General features: G+C 39.8%; 1 protein-coding gene across 1 annotated transcript in view; it reads left to right on the top strand.

Annotated features, from left to right (window-relative positions):
* The window catches only part of LOC149276954 (spondin-1), a 112,716-nt gene extending 96,486 nt beyond the window's left edge, over nt 1-16,230 (top strand). The window contains exons 9-16 of the mRNA XM_089503228.1: nt 4,196-4,336; nt 5,102-5,177; nt 7,184-7,366; nt 7,641-7,811; nt 11,077-11,244; nt 12,440-12,604; nt 15,191-15,448; nt 16,067-16,230. Coding sequence (XP_089359354.1) covers nt 4,196-4,336; nt 5,102-5,177; nt 7,184-7,366; nt 7,641-7,811; nt 11,077-11,244; nt 12,440-12,604; nt 15,191-15,448; nt 16,067-16,230 — 1,326 coding nt within the window. The remainder of the gene's footprint in view (nt 1-4,195; nt 4,337-5,101; nt 5,178-7,183; nt 7,367-7,640; nt 7,812-11,076; nt 11,245-12,439; nt 12,605-15,190; nt 15,449-16,066) is intronic.
* Nucleotides 16,231-16,752: the final 522 nt, after the last annotated feature.

Genomic DNA, 16,752 nt, shown 5'->3' with positions numbered 1-16,752 from the left:
TTTTAACAAGATAAGGGTTTTCTTTTTTCAAGTTAAAAAAAAATGCCTATTAAAGTATTTACTCAATACCGTAATATGCATTCATCGTTGGTGAAGCTGCTTCGAGCTGTAGACGGTCCCTTTAATATGATGGAGAACTCAATGTTTTATCTATGTGGAACAGCACTTTTATGATGATGGAGCTTCAGAATAAAACGGGTCTTCTGCAATACGTTACCAGCCTATCTGTACATTAAAAAAACATCTGAAGACATTATAGTTTAAATAAGCATTTTAATCTTATCCAAACATATTGGCTGTCAGGGTTTGGACAGGGAACAAAGAAGCACATTTTTTACCCATTTTAATAAGGTGTGCAGGTTTCCTACTAAATATTCCTACATAACTTGCATGGTGCATAGAAATGTTTTTGTTTACTATTAATGTATATTGAACCCAAATCAATCAGAACCACAACAAATATTTAATGATTTAATTTTCTTAATTCTTTACTCTCACCTCCCCATTCATCCCCCATCATTTTCTCCTTTTAACATCATTAAGTTATATCATATTGACATCAATTAATCGTTAGATAAATCATGGGACATTAAACACCAGCCAAGCTAATTAGCTATGAAAGTAGAATCTAAGCATGGATGAGAGAATCAAACTGCACAGTCAGCTATTCATGTATAGATACAGTATATATTGCAATATATACAGTGGTGTCCAGGTTCCAAGTCACTTTAACAGATTAGCACCAGCTTTACCCTTTTGTAGAAAACCCTCACCTCGAAGATAATGCTGTTCTTGATTTTTGTCGATCTATTGTATAGGGAAGGGCGGACATTGTCTGGCCTAGGATAGAAGTAAAGCCATGTGCCCCCTCTGCACCTGCCTCCCCAACCCATAATTAACACACACTCATTCTAACACACTCTAATCCCATTTGTTACATGACCCCACTGATTCCTGCTTCTATGAGCAGGCTAATCCATGTCGAACTGGTACTGTTTGAAGAACTTGGCCAGACCAGCCTGACCAGTAATGGCTGTATTTTTTCCAGGCATCAGGGAAGCAAACAGTTTTTGCTTCGCTGATGCCGGTTTCATATGAATTAGTTTACTAAGTTATTTCTATGGTCTGAATTTTACTTGTAAAATTGTATCCATATACTCTGCACATCCCATTAAATCACTCTGTAGAAGTGGTGTTTTATTGATTTCAATGTAGCTTTTTAGTGGCTGCAGTCTATAACGCATGACAGGGGTTTAGTCAGGCATACCGTCCTTAACACCAATTAAGATCTAGGTTAAATGACCTTTGTAATGTATGCTATTAATTTGCTAATTTTTGCAGATCATATATTATATGTATGGGAACTGAGTTTGGAGTCACAGTGATAATTTCTAGACATGTGCAAACGGGCCAAAAAAGATTCGGACAAACATTTTGGTTAATTTTTGACCCATTCGTTTCCCAGCAACGAATTACGTTTCCTGTTCATTTGGTTTGGCCAAAAATTTGGGGCATTTTAATTTGGCACGCTTGTTCACTCTCTTGCACTCTCTTCTTCCTTCTCTCTCTTCTATCTTCGTCCGTATATTGGCGGACATAACCTGGTGGGAATTCCCATGATATCTCTCCCTGATGCAGGGGAGAGGACATCATTGAAAGCTATGTCATTTTGCCCTAAGTTCACCTGCACAATAAAGCCAACACTTACCCATAGAAGAAGGGTAATGTATGTGTAATGATTTTGTCAGTGGGGCAATATACAGCGTAAAATGTTTTGTCTAGAAAATAAGATTTTCTTGCAAGGTTATGGTTTATTTTATCCTAATGGAACGTGACCAGAGCACAAGACCCTGCCTGCAGTGAAAATATACAACTGATTTTCTGTTCTGTGTAAAAAAGCAAATATTACGAATTAAAATCAATGCACAGTATCAATTTTAAACGCCATAATTTATTTAGAAACACTTTGCCTGAAATTAAGTTTCATGATTCTAGCAAAGGGGACCAACTGTATAGCTTATAATCAATGTACCAAGAATGGGTACATGGCTATAACTGCTACAGACTTCAGGGGAAAAGAGTAGGTTTACGTTAGTATTTAAAATAAGGGAGTTCAAAATATTTTATTAAAAATATTTCTTTAAAAGTACAAATTTGCATGTTAAAACATGCTAATGTTAGTTTGATTTGCTCTGAAGTCGCTCTGGCTGGATGGTAGGATTGTATAGCTTGGTACATAGTATCAAGTTAGCTTTCTACAAATTGGTGGAATTGGCTATATTTTCAGGTGTATTACTACTGCCACCTAAGGGCCGCAGGTAGAATATTACATTTTCCCTTGAGTAAACATGTTTAGGGTTAATCCCTCCTATTCAGGGCCAGATTGAGAATGGAAAAAATGGAGGCCAGTGGCCAATAAATTACATACATGTGGCTCCTGGCTGGATATGCATAGTTAAGCAATGTTAAGCAATTTACACTCATATGTATCGTACAGCCATATGCATCCAGCCCACAGTCGCAGCCCAAAGAACTGTATCTTCCAGGAAAAAGGCAGTGAAAGTAAGTGACTTGTGCCATCAAACACCCTCCCACCGGGCATTGGCTCTGTTTGCCTTATGGGCATTCCAAGGCTGCTTGTAAACCACCAATTTTTTATTCATAGTAGCAGCTATATACATATAGATCTATCCCTAATTATCATGTAATACCATAAGGATGCGTTCAATGAGAGTGGTAGAAAGCGTACATTCATTGATCAAAGCCAAAGGGTTTACTAAATTGGGAGTTACCAGGGCCGGCCCGACAATGGAGCCGAGTGGGGCAACCGCTCCAGGCGGCACTTTTGAAGGGGCGGCACTTTGCCGCCCCAAGCCCTTTTTTTTTTTTTTTTTAAAGGGAAAGAGAGAGGGGCCCCCTCTCTCTCTCCTCTACGGCGAGTCTTCCTGTTCGGTCTCGGTGCCGGCTTGTAATGCTGAGTGCCGAAAGATTTCCGGCGCTGAGCATTACAAGCCGGCACCAAGACCGAACAGGGAGACTCGCCGCAGAACTGCTGAAAGGTAAGTACAAGGGGGGGGGGGGAGGAAGGGTAGATAAGGGGGGGGGGCGGCATTTTAAAATTCGCCCCAGGCGGCATTTTGCCTTGGGCCGGCCCTGGGAGTTACCATACAACATTTCAACAACCAACCCAACAAGTTTCCCTTGTAAGAATGGATGATGCTTTGTCTATTACATTGTTAAATATTATGGATGTTACTACTTGATATGCAGGGCCACCTTAGCTCTTCATCCATTTTTGTCCCCTCACAGTTTTGTCATACCCACTGAGTGTATGTATTGTTTTGTCATACCCACTGAGTGTATGTATTGTTTTGTCATACCCACTGAATGTATGTATTGTAAGCGCTACATAAATTGTTGGCGCTATATAAATAAAACATAATTATAAATAATTATTGTTATTATTCAGCCCCATCCATTACATTGTGTCTACGCTGGGTGCCACACTTGGTCCCAGATCCCATCGGGTAAAAGCTGTGCTCAGGGGGCTTACTTTAAATATCCAAAATGGGGGGTAAAAATCACTAGCTATTGACAGTCACTTTTCCCCATTTGAAATCCTGAAAACTGCTCAAGGCTTCTGTCCTAACTAGAGAGAAGCTTTAGTGACTGCCATAAATCCTTAATTAGAGGCAGAATATCTATCTCGTTATCTAGTTGCAGGTATATAATCTAATAATACTGTATTGGTTATAGCTTTTAGAACATGATGAATAACAAATATGTTATTATATATTATAGGAATTATAGAAAAGACACAATTGGCTGGATTCAATGTCGGCATTAAATGTATTTCATCAATAGCAGTCCTTCAATGCAATAAATGAGTAGAAAATGAGATAACATTTTTATACATTTTGTTCACAATTAATGAATCCGGGCTAATATATCAGTATATCCGACACTGGATACCAATTTAATACAGATTGGTTATTCCATACTAATGTGTTAAAGCTACATCCATAGATTCATGCTTGCATTTATATTTTTAAAAGTGTTTTACCATAAATAACTACTGCAGTAAAGTGCTCCACCAGCTTGTCATGAGTCGATTTTTAGGGTACTGTGGAACAAATAGTAATAACAACACTTAATATTATATTTATTGTAAACTGTCTTAACTTTTCTTCCTCAGTCACCCAACAAGCCTACAATCCCGCAAGATAAGATCAGACCCCTCACAAGTTTGGATCACCCTCAAAGTCCTTTCTACGACCCAGAAGGAGGACCAATTATACCCGTAGCTAGAGTTGCTATTGAAAGGATTGCTCGAAAGGTAAAGTATATTTTTCATTCTTTAAAAAATTCTTATTATTAATGTGGATATAACGCCTTACCAAATCCAACATTTGACAGTTCAGAACATACATGAAATGGTGTCTACACAAGGCTTTCCTGGAGCTCTCTGATATTTGAGATCTAAGAACCAAGCCTGTCTAGAGAACATAAAAATATTATAAAATTGAAAATAATGACATCTATCAACCCTAAGTGATGTCACCATGATTGCATAAAGGATACAGTTTGGGTATGAGAGAGATCCCTGTGGACTATGCTTCTTTTAATTTTTTCTTGGATTATTTTAGTATGTTTTTAATTCTAAAGGATGGACTTTAACTATAAATATTGTATCAAAAGAAATCCTATTGTGTCCTTACCCAGAGCCTCTGGACCAAAAGTGAATCTTCCCAGGTAGCCAGCGCCAGCTATGGTTCTCTGTCTTTATTATAAAACACGAACATAAAACGTTACTAGGTTCATTATCCCGTTAATTTTCAGTCCCCAGCTGTGTTATACTATTGGGTTGACTCAACAAACTTTATAAAGTATCTTCTTTCTTCATTGAATATCAGCATGAAACATTTGTCACTCTTATTGGATAAAATAACACTGATTAAGGAAAAACACCCCAAGGAATGCTAATCCGTAGCACTCTTTTGATACGTTTAGGACAAATTGGTAACCAACTGTTCAAAAATTGAATATTTCTCTCTGACGGTGAAATATATTAATTCCATGATGAATATTTTATTTCTTGCAGGGAGAACAGTGTAACATTGTACCCGATAATGTAGATGACATTGTAGCAGACCTTGTTACAGAAGAAAAGGAAGAAGGTAAAATTATGTTGGGCTATTCATTCACTAATAGTTCGCGAAGTACATTATCGGTCTAAATAAATGTTATGATTGAGATATCCAGGCTGCACAATCGGTGATCAGGCCCTGTGACCAAATGAGGCACTCCATGTGAATGAAGGAGATGTGGATGAATTCTCACACAAACCTATCTATAGCATAGAGTGTCTTCGGCAGTAATCTGAGAAAACTATATATTATTATATATTATATATTATATTATTATATGCTTCCAACAATTAGGAGAACTGAATTCCTCCCTCGTCTATTCAATAGAAAAATATAACTATGACATATAAATAAAATTACTTGTAAGAGGTAGGATATATGCAATTTGTTAGGTACATGGGAAACTAGAGATTATGGTAAAAATAGACAGTTTTATTGGAGCTTGCATTAAGAGTCGTTACCTTCCACATAGAGATACTTGTCTACCATGATGGGGAAGTAGTCCATGTCTGATCACCTAGATGCCAGCATGTCTAAGCTCCCATGCATACCTAGTTACACGATACTCTGCTACTTACCCTCAGTGTTTATAGTCTCAGAACATATATAAACCCAATGAAGGACCTTCTTGGAGTATATTTGTGTTTTCAATTAAATTAAAATTCTCAAACAATATCTAACCACAGTTCTACATATGTTGTAGATTGCATATGTTTAGCAGTCCCATCCTCCAGCTGTACTGGAAAGGAATAGCAGAAAGCCTGTTAGGGATAAAGTTATTAGGATTTTGTTAGACCTTTTATTTTAAAGCATGGGAGACACCAGCATGCTTAGGAGTGAAAGGAAAGTAAATATATCCTGAGTATCCACCTCTGTGCGCATGTATTCTCTTTATACACATTTTATATTGTTTTATATATATTTTATATTTTATATTGTTTCTGGATAGGAAAATCTCGGGTACAATGAGGGGACCAGCGTCCTCAGATTACTGTTTATCTACCAGTGGCATATGGAAACTTATACACATGATTAAGACCTCGTTTCAAAATAAATTGGACAATTAATAGTTTTTTTAATGTAGTTAACCATTTGAGTTCTGAAGAGGTGGGGAATCCACTTAAAAGATTTATGGTTAAAATAAAAGACTGCTAGCAAGCATATTATGCGGAGCAGATGACAATAACTGATCAGGATCATGCAAAATGAATGCCGCGTTTGTCTGAAAATCACACCGACAGTTTTTCTTGCAATCAGTCATTTTTGCTGCCATCTCGAGAAAAAAAAAGAAGGTAAAAAATGAGTTATTTATTTGTCACCAGTACCCTCAAGTGGTCCTCTGAAGATCTGCAAGATTTGTGATTAAAGCAATCATTTATCAAACTCAACAGAGCACAGAGAGGCAAAAATGGAATTTGATGGATTTTCCATTTTATTGTGGATTTTCAAGTGATTTATGAAACAGCATTGTGCAGGTTAGACGTGGAGATTTCATACATCTGTGCCCAAAGAAAATTCCCTCCAATAACTATGATGTAAAATTTGATTACTGGTTGCTTCAGTGTGCTCTTTCTTTATCGTGTTCAATAATGACAGCTATTAGATGTGTCCCTCTTCAATACTGCAGATACCCTACACATGACGCCCTAGAACATGTGTATTAAATGTACAGGTATGGCACGGGCAGAACCACATAGGCTAAAGATGGAATTTTGTCTTTCAACCACATGGCTTTTTATCCTAGGGACATCTATACAAAGGGGTGCATTGGGCAATGGCTTAGCTGTGTTTACGACATTTAGCTAAATCTAAAAATGTCATAAACGTTTCGTTAAAAGCACTAATTCAGTGAATTTCCATCGACCCACAACATTGAAGTCTGTAGAGTGTCTTTGGAGAACAATAATCTTTGTAATTGATAATCTATTATTCAGTACTGTTATAGATCGTGTTTATCATTGGGGTGGTTGTTTGTAACATACTGTATGTTATGTTCCAGCACGATTCATACTACTTTGCTACTTATTGTCTTTTAGATGACACCCCAGAAACATGTATCTACTCCAACTGGTCTCCTTGGTCTGCCTGTAGTTCAGCAACATGTGACAAAGGCAAGAGGATGAGGCAGCGCATGCTGAAGGCTCAACTTGATCTCAGTGTTCCTTGCCCTGACACCCAAGACTTTGAGCCGTGCATGGGGCCCGGCTGTAGTGATGATGGTAAATGGCCTTACTTTAAAATCCACAGTTCACTTTTGAAATTCTACTTAAGGCTGTAAGATATATGCATTCATGTATGCTATGTAATATGTAATGTGGGGAGTTATATACAATAGAAAAGCCTCATCACAGCTACACAAATGTTTTCATATCAGTCAACAGAATGTAGATCATAAAATGTGTTTCATGGCTTCTTAGTATAAATTTCAGTGATATTTGTGTTCCAATGTATAACGTGTCATTGTGTAATATACATAGCTGCAATTTGTTTCAGAAGCATCGACTTGCATGATGTCAGAGTGGATTACCTGGTCTCCGTGTAGCCTGTCCTGTGGGATGGGAATGAGATCAAGGGAGAGATATGTGAAGCAGTTTCCTGAAGATGGCTCCATGTGTAAAGTCCCAACAGAAGAAACAGAGAAATGTATTGTTAACGAGGAGTGCGGTAGGTGTATATGTGCAGCAGGAACAGCCTCATAGAATCCATTATTGATTGACTTTAAGGTTAGGATTTGACAGCTTGATGCAGGCCTGGACTGGCCATCGGGCACACAGGGCAAATATTCTGTGGGCCTGTGACCATTAAACCTGTGACCATTAAACCTATTGGCTTCTTGAGGATCTCGGAAGTAGAAATGCCATGTATTGCAGTCTCCAATCATAGCTTATCACACATTGATTTGTATTAAAGTAATTAACAATTTCAATGAATTAAGTTATAAAAATCATACAGTATATTTATTTGAGAACTGCAGGTAACGTGAAAGCCACATCAAGAAGGAGATCAAAGAGTATCTCTTTCCAAGCGTATCTCCTTCCCAGCTAATCAGTGGCGACTCTAGAAACAATATATAGGGGGGGCACACAAGATATCACATTCAAACTGGGGGGGCATTCATAATTTCCAAAAATAATGTGCTATGGAATTATACTTTTGTTATTGGGCTAAAATAATACTTGATCATTCAACATGGGAAGCCTGAAGCCACAATTGAGTGCAACTAATCCTTGAAATAAATATTATAACACAATAAATAACTTTTCCACTAAATGATTTCAGGGCCTTGAACGTTTTGTCCCCTGAAGTCACTACAACTTCAGGAGGGCATTTTATCTCTGGATAAATATAAATTAAATAATTCCTACTGTAAGTTAAGTGCCAGGAACAGATGACCAAACACACACACCAACACAGGCTCTGTCACACCGACACCCAGACACACACACCAGGACAGGCTCTGTCACACCAACACCCAGACACACACACACCAGGACAGGCTCTGCCACACCGACACCCAGACACACACACCAGGACAGGCTCTGCCACACCGACAACCAAAAACACACACACACACACACATCAGGACAGGCTCTGCCACACCCACATCCAAACACACACACACACCAGGACAGGCTCTGACACACTGACACCCAGACACACACACCAACACAGGCTCTGTCACACCAACACTCAGACACACACACCAACACAGGCTCTGTCACACCAACACTCAGACACACACATACCAGGACAGGCTCTGCGACACCGACAACCAAACATACACACACACACACACACCAGGACAGGCTCTGCCACACAGACACCCACACACATCAGGACAGGCTCTGCCACACCCACATCCAAAAACACACACACACCAGGACAGGCTCTGCCACACAGACACCCACACACATCAGGACAGGCTTTGCCACATCCAAACACACACACACACACCAGGACAGGCTCTGCCACACAGACACCCACACACACCAGGACAGGCTCTGCCACACTGACAACTGAACACACACATCAGGGCAGGCTCTTCCACACCCACATCCAAACACACACACACACACAGACAGGCTCTGACACACTGACACCCAAACACACACCCTAGGACAGGCTCTGCCACACTGACAACTAAACACACACCAGGACAGGCTCTGCCACACCAACACCTATACACACACACCCGAGGACAGGCTCTGCTACACTGATAACCAAAAACACACAAACAGCAGGACACAATCCACGTCACAGACGTCTGCATCAGGATGGATTTTTCACACTGCATTGTCGTTTATACCCCCCTTAGTGTTTTTGCCCCTGCTGCCCATATATATTAATATTAGCCCCAGTTGCCGATAGCAGGTATAGATCAACACATTAACACACAAACCAAGCTTTGCATGGATAGATCAACTGAAATTCACCTGTGATATCAGCACTGAAGATATATATCAAATAAACAGAATCAGACATACAAATCCTGTATTTGCAGGTATACAATAATAATATATGAAACGTAGCATCGCAGGTATAGATCAAATAAATACATGGAAACAGCATTGCAGGTATTAATCAACTGAATAAGACATACAAACACTGTATTTGCAGGTATACATAAATAATGTATGGAAATATATAGATATGGATCTACAGAATAACGCAAAAACCCAGCTTTGCAGGTAAAGATCAATTGGAATTCACATAAAAACACGGCATTAAAAGGTATATTTAAAACCCCCTAAATTACATTCATAGATCACAGGTTGCGCACCCCAAAGCCGGCCCTGCCGTCCACACTGCCCACACAGCAATCACACTCCTATCATACCCAGGCAACCAGTAAATGCTGGTACCTAGGCATGATGGGACTGTGCTTGCTGTGATTGCTGTTAGCAATCACACTCCTATCATGCCAGGTCAGCCAGTACATGCTGGTGCAGGGTGGCTGTAAGTGATGTGCAGACCCCATACTGCTGGCAGCATCAATACACAAGGGGGGCAGCTAGCTAGGTTTTAGCATGTACTGGCTGACTTGGCATGATAGGAGTGTGATTGCTAACAGCAATCAAAGTCCCATCATGCCTAGGTTCCAGCACTTACACATCCAACCAGTAAATGCTGAAACCTGGGCATGATGGGACTGTGATTGCTGTTAGCAATCACACTCCTATCATGCCAAGTCAGCCAGTACATGCTGGTACAGGATGGCTGTAAGTGATGTGCAAACCCCATACTGCTGGCAGCACCCATAGACAAGGGGGGCAGCTAGCTAGGTTTCAGCATGTACTGGCTGACTTGGCATGATAGGAGTGTGATTGCTAACAGCAATCACAGTCCCATCATGCCTAGGTTCCAGCACTTACACATCCATGCTATCACACACTTCATTCACAGATTCATTCCCTCAATCATACATTCTCATTCAAACTCCCTCCCCACCCCCTTACCTGCACTGCAGCTCCTTGATGCCGCTCACAGACTTCAGCAGAGGGCGCGGCCTCCCTCTGCGTTCTCTGGTAAAGCACAGAGGAAGCGGGACTGGAGCAGAGTCATGTGATGTCACGTGAACTCTGCTAGGTTCCGCTTCCTCTTTGCAGTACAGAAGACCCTCCCACAGGTAAGTAGCCGGGCTCGAGGTGCGGCCCGCGTAAGATCGGTTGCCTTGGCTGCCTATCTTACTCGGGCCGCACCCTCTCTCTCCTCGGCGTTTAAAAATAAATTAAAAAAAAGAAAGAAAGACGGGATCCAAATTTAGCAGGGGGGCAACAGGGGGGGCAAAGATTAACCTAGGGGGGGCAATTGCCCCCCCCTTGCCCCCCTGTAGCGACGCCACTGCAGCTAATACAGTGTGTTCCTACCCATAATGCATTGACTTTCTGTTGGTAAGTGAGATGTAAGCTTGGAATTTTCTTTCTTTAAGAGCCAAGTAGCTGCATAGTGACGGAATGGGGAGAGTGGGAGGAATGCAGCGCCACTTGCGGGATGGGAATGAAGAAACGCCACAGAATGATAAAGATGACTCCTGCAGATGGATCGATGTGTAAAGCTGAGACCACAGAGGTGGAGAAATGCATGATGCCTGAATGTCGTAAGTACAATTATACTGGGAATATGTAAATCATTCATCAAAGCGATACCAAAGTGTAATTCACAAATGAACTCAGCCAGGTTCTAAGTTTTCCCTGACAAAAGCCTAATGTTCTATAACTTTCAAAGACATAATGGAAAAAAACATTTGGTGTTCTTTTAGCAGGTTCTGCGGGCTCAGGACAGAACAAAACACAGATCTCTGCAGTAACATATTGTGATTATTCTTAATAGGATAAAATATGAGGTTTCCAAGAAATCTGTGTCACAGGGCACATTTTTCTGCAGGCAAATAAAATACATTTTGTGAACTTCTGCTGTGCTGTAATGAGCTTCAGCAGAGCCTCTGGTAAATGTATTTTCGTGTTGTTTCTTTGTAAAATGCACTTTGGATATGCCTGATAAATGCGTTTCCTCGGTGGGTTGTCCTAAGCGCTCTTTAATTCCGCGGTAATGATTCATAGACCATTGACTGTCCTTTCCTGGCCTTTCTTTCCACTGTCAAGTCGGTAGTCTTACAAGATTTATTGCCAACCTTTTGTCTAACATATTTCATATACAAAAATGGATTATTACTGTATTTATGGACGTTCTGATAACAGTATATTGTCATTCCACATACGATGAAAGTATTAACATTATCTATATGTTACTGGTCGGGTATACACACGCTTCTTTCCAAAAATATGTTGAAGCAGTTAAACATGATGCATGGATGTGCAGTTTAAAATGTTAAGCACCCCCTCTGGATGTCACCAGGACATAAAGGAATAAACTGATCTGAAGACTATGCTGGTCTAGAAAAATCGTATATCGGTGGTATCGCAACCCGTGGCATTTCCCATAATTATTATTTATGGCTTCTTTGTTTCGTTAACCGAAAACCTCACAAAGTTTGATAACCGTTCTCTGGGGTTGACCAATCCTACAGTAATCCGACAATGCCAATAAGATACCTCGAGAACCGAGGAGGCAATGATAGAAGGCCAAAGGCCAACCCTACCCAGTCATATTTTTTGGTTTGTTTATTACCTTAGAAAGGTCTCCATGTTTGGCACATAACCTGACAATGTCCATGGAACCATTCAAACATTGTTTCATTATTATTATTACTACTAATTTTTTATGTGATGGCAGATTGCTTTTAGGTTGTGCACTCCCATAGTTTGTATTCATGTGAATTGTCCTTATTGCAGATACGATCCCCTGCGTGCTGTCATCATGGTCTGAATGGAGTGACTGCAGCGTGACCTGTGGAAAGGGCACTAGAACGAGGCAAAGAATGCTGAAGTCGCCAGCTGAACTCGGAGATTGCAATGAGGAGCTGAAGCAAGTGGAGAAGTGCATGCTTCCCGAATGCCGTAAGTAATTGATACACAAATCACATCTCGTCTTCATTGGGCCACTTTAGCTGATGAAGGCAATATCCTTAAATAAATGACTCAAAAACAAAGCTAATTGGTTAAAGTTCTAAAACATGCTATTTAAAAAATATATATATCTCTAAGCCAGGGAAGGTACACAGGTTGGATGAAAGACAAGTTGGGTGCATAGAGCCTGCGTAGTGTGGGAAGAAGAGAGTCTCTAAAAGTAATCTGCCACCTTCCAAAATCCTGTCTGTACAGTTCATTTAATATACCGTATTTGCTCAATTATAAGACAAGGTTTTTTTCAGAGAAAATTACGACTTACGCTGCAGCAGGAAGGAGGTGTGGCTAGCAGCGGGGGTTGTCTGCGTCCATCGCGCAGACCTTCCCCGGCTGTCAGAGATCAGAGTTCCCGGCACCGGTGCGGGGAATTCTCTCTGATAGTCTTTTAACTCCCGTGGCCTCTCTCCGGAGGCTGTCTGAGCGTATCATAGAGTAGGATGCAGGTCCCCTGCACCGCTGCGTGGGATCTGTATCCTAACCCTGCTGCCTGCCCGGCGCCTGGGACTGCATGTCGCGGGCGTCGGGCGCTAGACCCCGAATATAGGCCGCACCCCCACTTTAAAGACTTAAAGTGGGGGGGGAAAGTGCGGCTTATATTCGGGCCAATGCGGTATATATATAGGTACATGTATTTGAAACACACAAATAGAGGTCTGCTCACTAAAAATTCAACATGCTGCGTTGGAGCACTGACCCACTCTGATGTCCAGATGTTCTACCCCAGGGACCCATAACACAATTTACATGTCTCATTAGCCATGCTTTATTTAACTTCCATAGCAAATCATTTCCCGGGGCTTTTAACTTTCTTGGTAAGGGCAAATAGAATTTGACAAAGTTAGCTTTATATATCTTCCATCCACCTTCTGTTACATTGCCCATTCCCTGAAGCTAACTCCAATTTCCACTTACATAAATTAACACTCCACTCGCATCCACTCCACTGCAGCTTGATACAAGTTACAAAAAAGGCAACAAATTGCTTGATGGATTCAAATCCTTCATTGTAAGCTCGCAAGCAGGGTTTGTCGTAGTCTGACAATTCTAGTTTTGTCTTTGCATTGAAGGTATGTATCGTAAGAAGTGTTGCATAAATTGTTGATGCTTTATAAGTAAAAAATAATAATAGTAAGGATAATTAAAAAGTATGAAATTGTGATGACCTCAACAAGATGACCTGATACAGATAAAGATATACTAGAAAGGTTCTAATTGATGAATGGACTAGAATAGGTCTGTCTATTATCAGTGTTTCCATTAACCTAAATTATAGCATTTTAAAAGGAACATATGTCAAGTGCCTCGATCACATAAACGGTCTAGAAACTACAGAATAGGATTTGTTTTCCCATATGAAATCATTATGGAAGACAATTTTAAAAGAGGTTTAACTAAATAATGGACTTTTGCAATTTACAGATTCAAGTCACGACTGTCACTGGTGTACTTACACTTACTGTTTAGCAATAAATATTATTTTAGCACATTTAACAGGATCAACTGCAAATTGTTTATTATTACACAGTTTTTACATAATAGCAACAGTTATACAGTTTGTGATTTTATCTACCGCAGGATTTCAGTTTATGGAGTAAGTATAGTAAATAAAGAGGACAAAAACAACTGTTTACATCAAATAATGATGTTTTCATTGCAATAGTCTGTTTAGATGTGCTGCTTTTATTTGCGAGATAGAAGGTAAAATAGTACATTCCAGACATGCTGATAATTTTGTAGTAAATATTTAATGTCCTTCATTTCCATCTTGTCCCCTTACAAGCCATCATGAATGCTGTTGCCAGAATGATCTTTCGTACCCATTGCTCTACAAACACCTCTCCCCTCTTTCAGTCAATCAATGGCTGCCTGTAGGCTTTGCGATTCCTTTAAAATCCTACAAAGCTCTTGATAGCATTTGCCCAACCAACATGTCCTCGTGTATCTCCAAATACACATCTACCTGGTCCCTCTGCTCATCTAATGAGCTTCGTCTGTCCCCTTCTTTGATATTTCCTCTAATGCACATAACCAAGACTTCTCAAAGAATGCCCTATCCTTTTGTAATTTCTTACCCCAGCTTATCTGACTATTATGATTTGATGTCAAGCACTACAGAAGGCCACTCGATAGTGTAGGACTATGCGAGACACCTTGGCTTTCCTTTACCTTGTCTACCTCTGTGGGGCTGCCCAAATCAATGAATCGAGTGCCTACAGTAGATACCTTCAATCCATTTGCACTCAGGATTGCTTAGGGATGGCTTCTACCATGAAACATAATGCCAAGTAAAAGAAAATCTTCACTTTCAATATAATTTATACTGAAATATGCATAATGATTGCATAGGTGAATGAATTTCATGTATTTTGGTGCTTTTGATTTGAAATATTTTTAAGTTATCTTTCAATAATCTTTAGTAATTGATAAATCTCTCCTAAAGGACGTGAACATGGAGTGTTATGATTTTTTATATAATGAGACTGCATTCAGCCTTCATGGTTCTTTGATATTTTTCAGCTATACACTGTGAGCTGACCGAGTGGTCACATTGGTCGCAATGCAATAAGTCTTGTGGGAAAGGACACATTATCCGAACTCGGATGATCACAATGGAACCGCAGTTCGGCGGAATCATCTGCCCAGAAACAGTGCAACGCAAAAAATGCAGGCTCCAGAAATGTCAGAAGAACTCTGGTACAGAAAAAAGACGTCTTAAGGATGCCCGTGAGAAAAGAAGGAGCGAAAGGACAAATGAAGATGCAGAACAGTACCCAGGTCGATAACACTGGAGGCTAAATATCACCAAATAAAATATTGCTATTATTTATAAGAGGGTTAAGTGAGACTCCAAATTAGTGTTGTATATAAACGAGTGTGACCAACATTATAGTAATGTACTATAGGTAAACAATATCTGAGGATGAGAATTACAGATGACATATTCTGCATGTAGGAAACGCCATTGTGTACTGTTATACTTCATTAGTCTAAAGCAGCTGCAATTAGCAATACCAATACCAAAAAAGGTTGTGGTTAAGACATAAAGTCAAATAATCCAGCCCATGTTCAGAGTAAGCACTACCGTACAGACTTATCACGCAGCGGCCTTGGTGGTCAAACCGCGTAATGTCACTCTCAGGGTTTTGTATGGAGAACAAAGCCTGCAGGTTTAGAGGAGCACACATTTTTTTGCTAAAAAATCAAGCCTTTTTGAATTTAATTAGGAATATTTACAGAAACTCTCATCAAGCTTGGTGAATGCTGTATACAAGATCTACAGAAGCAAACTCGTAAAACAGGATCAAGTTCTTAGCACAAAGTAGGATGTGTGATTTCATGTATTTTATTCTATTTTCATAAAACCATACAAATATATATTTTTTTCTATCTTAGTTTGCAAAATGAAGCCATGGACGGCATGGACAGAATGTACCAAATATTGCGGTGGTGGCATCCAAGAGAGGTTTATGACCGTGAAGAAAAGGTTCAAAAGTTCCCAATTCACAAGCTGCAAAGACAAGAAGGAGATACGAGCTTGCAATGTCCATCCATGTTAGCAAAAACCTAGCTCTGGATGTACTTGGATGGATGGAAAATCAATCTTTATTAGAGTTTTTTTAATCATAGAATATATATACAGTGCTTTCATTTTGCAATGTACTTTGCTTACTATTCTTGCAGGTGCAAGAACTATATTTTCTAAATATTCACTTGCTTAATACTGGTTCACCTGATTAGGTCAATAAGTAGAACATCTTACAATTCGGTGATTCGTTAGCAAGAAAATATTGCTCAGAACGAAAGATGTTCCTTCCTAGTTCCATCATGGACCTATTAATGCATGCATGCCAGCACGGGACTTTGTGACCATACAGGACAACATTCTACCTGTTATTTCCAAAATACACTTTGGTAGACCAGACAAAGGGATATCAGAGACGTTTCCCAACTCCCATTCCCAGCTGTACATCTGCTTTTAGCTCACATTTAAAATTGACATTATTTTTTCTTTGATAGGATAAGCATGCGTGTATTTGAATCATTATAATTACTTTGATGTAATATGTTCAATCTACTGA

Source organism: Sceloporus occidentalis, unplaced genomic scaffold (genome assembly GCF_023333645.1).
Source record: "Sceloporus occidentalis isolate IW3139 unplaced genomic scaffold, rSceOcc1.0.p SCAF_223, whole genome shotgun sequence".
Classification (NCBI taxonomy): Eukaryota; Metazoa; Chordata; class Lepidosauria; order Squamata; family Phrynosomatidae; genus Sceloporus; species Sceloporus occidentalis.
The sequence above is the reverse complement of the archived record's forward strand: the minus strand, read 5'-3'. Positions and strand labels throughout refer to the sequence as shown.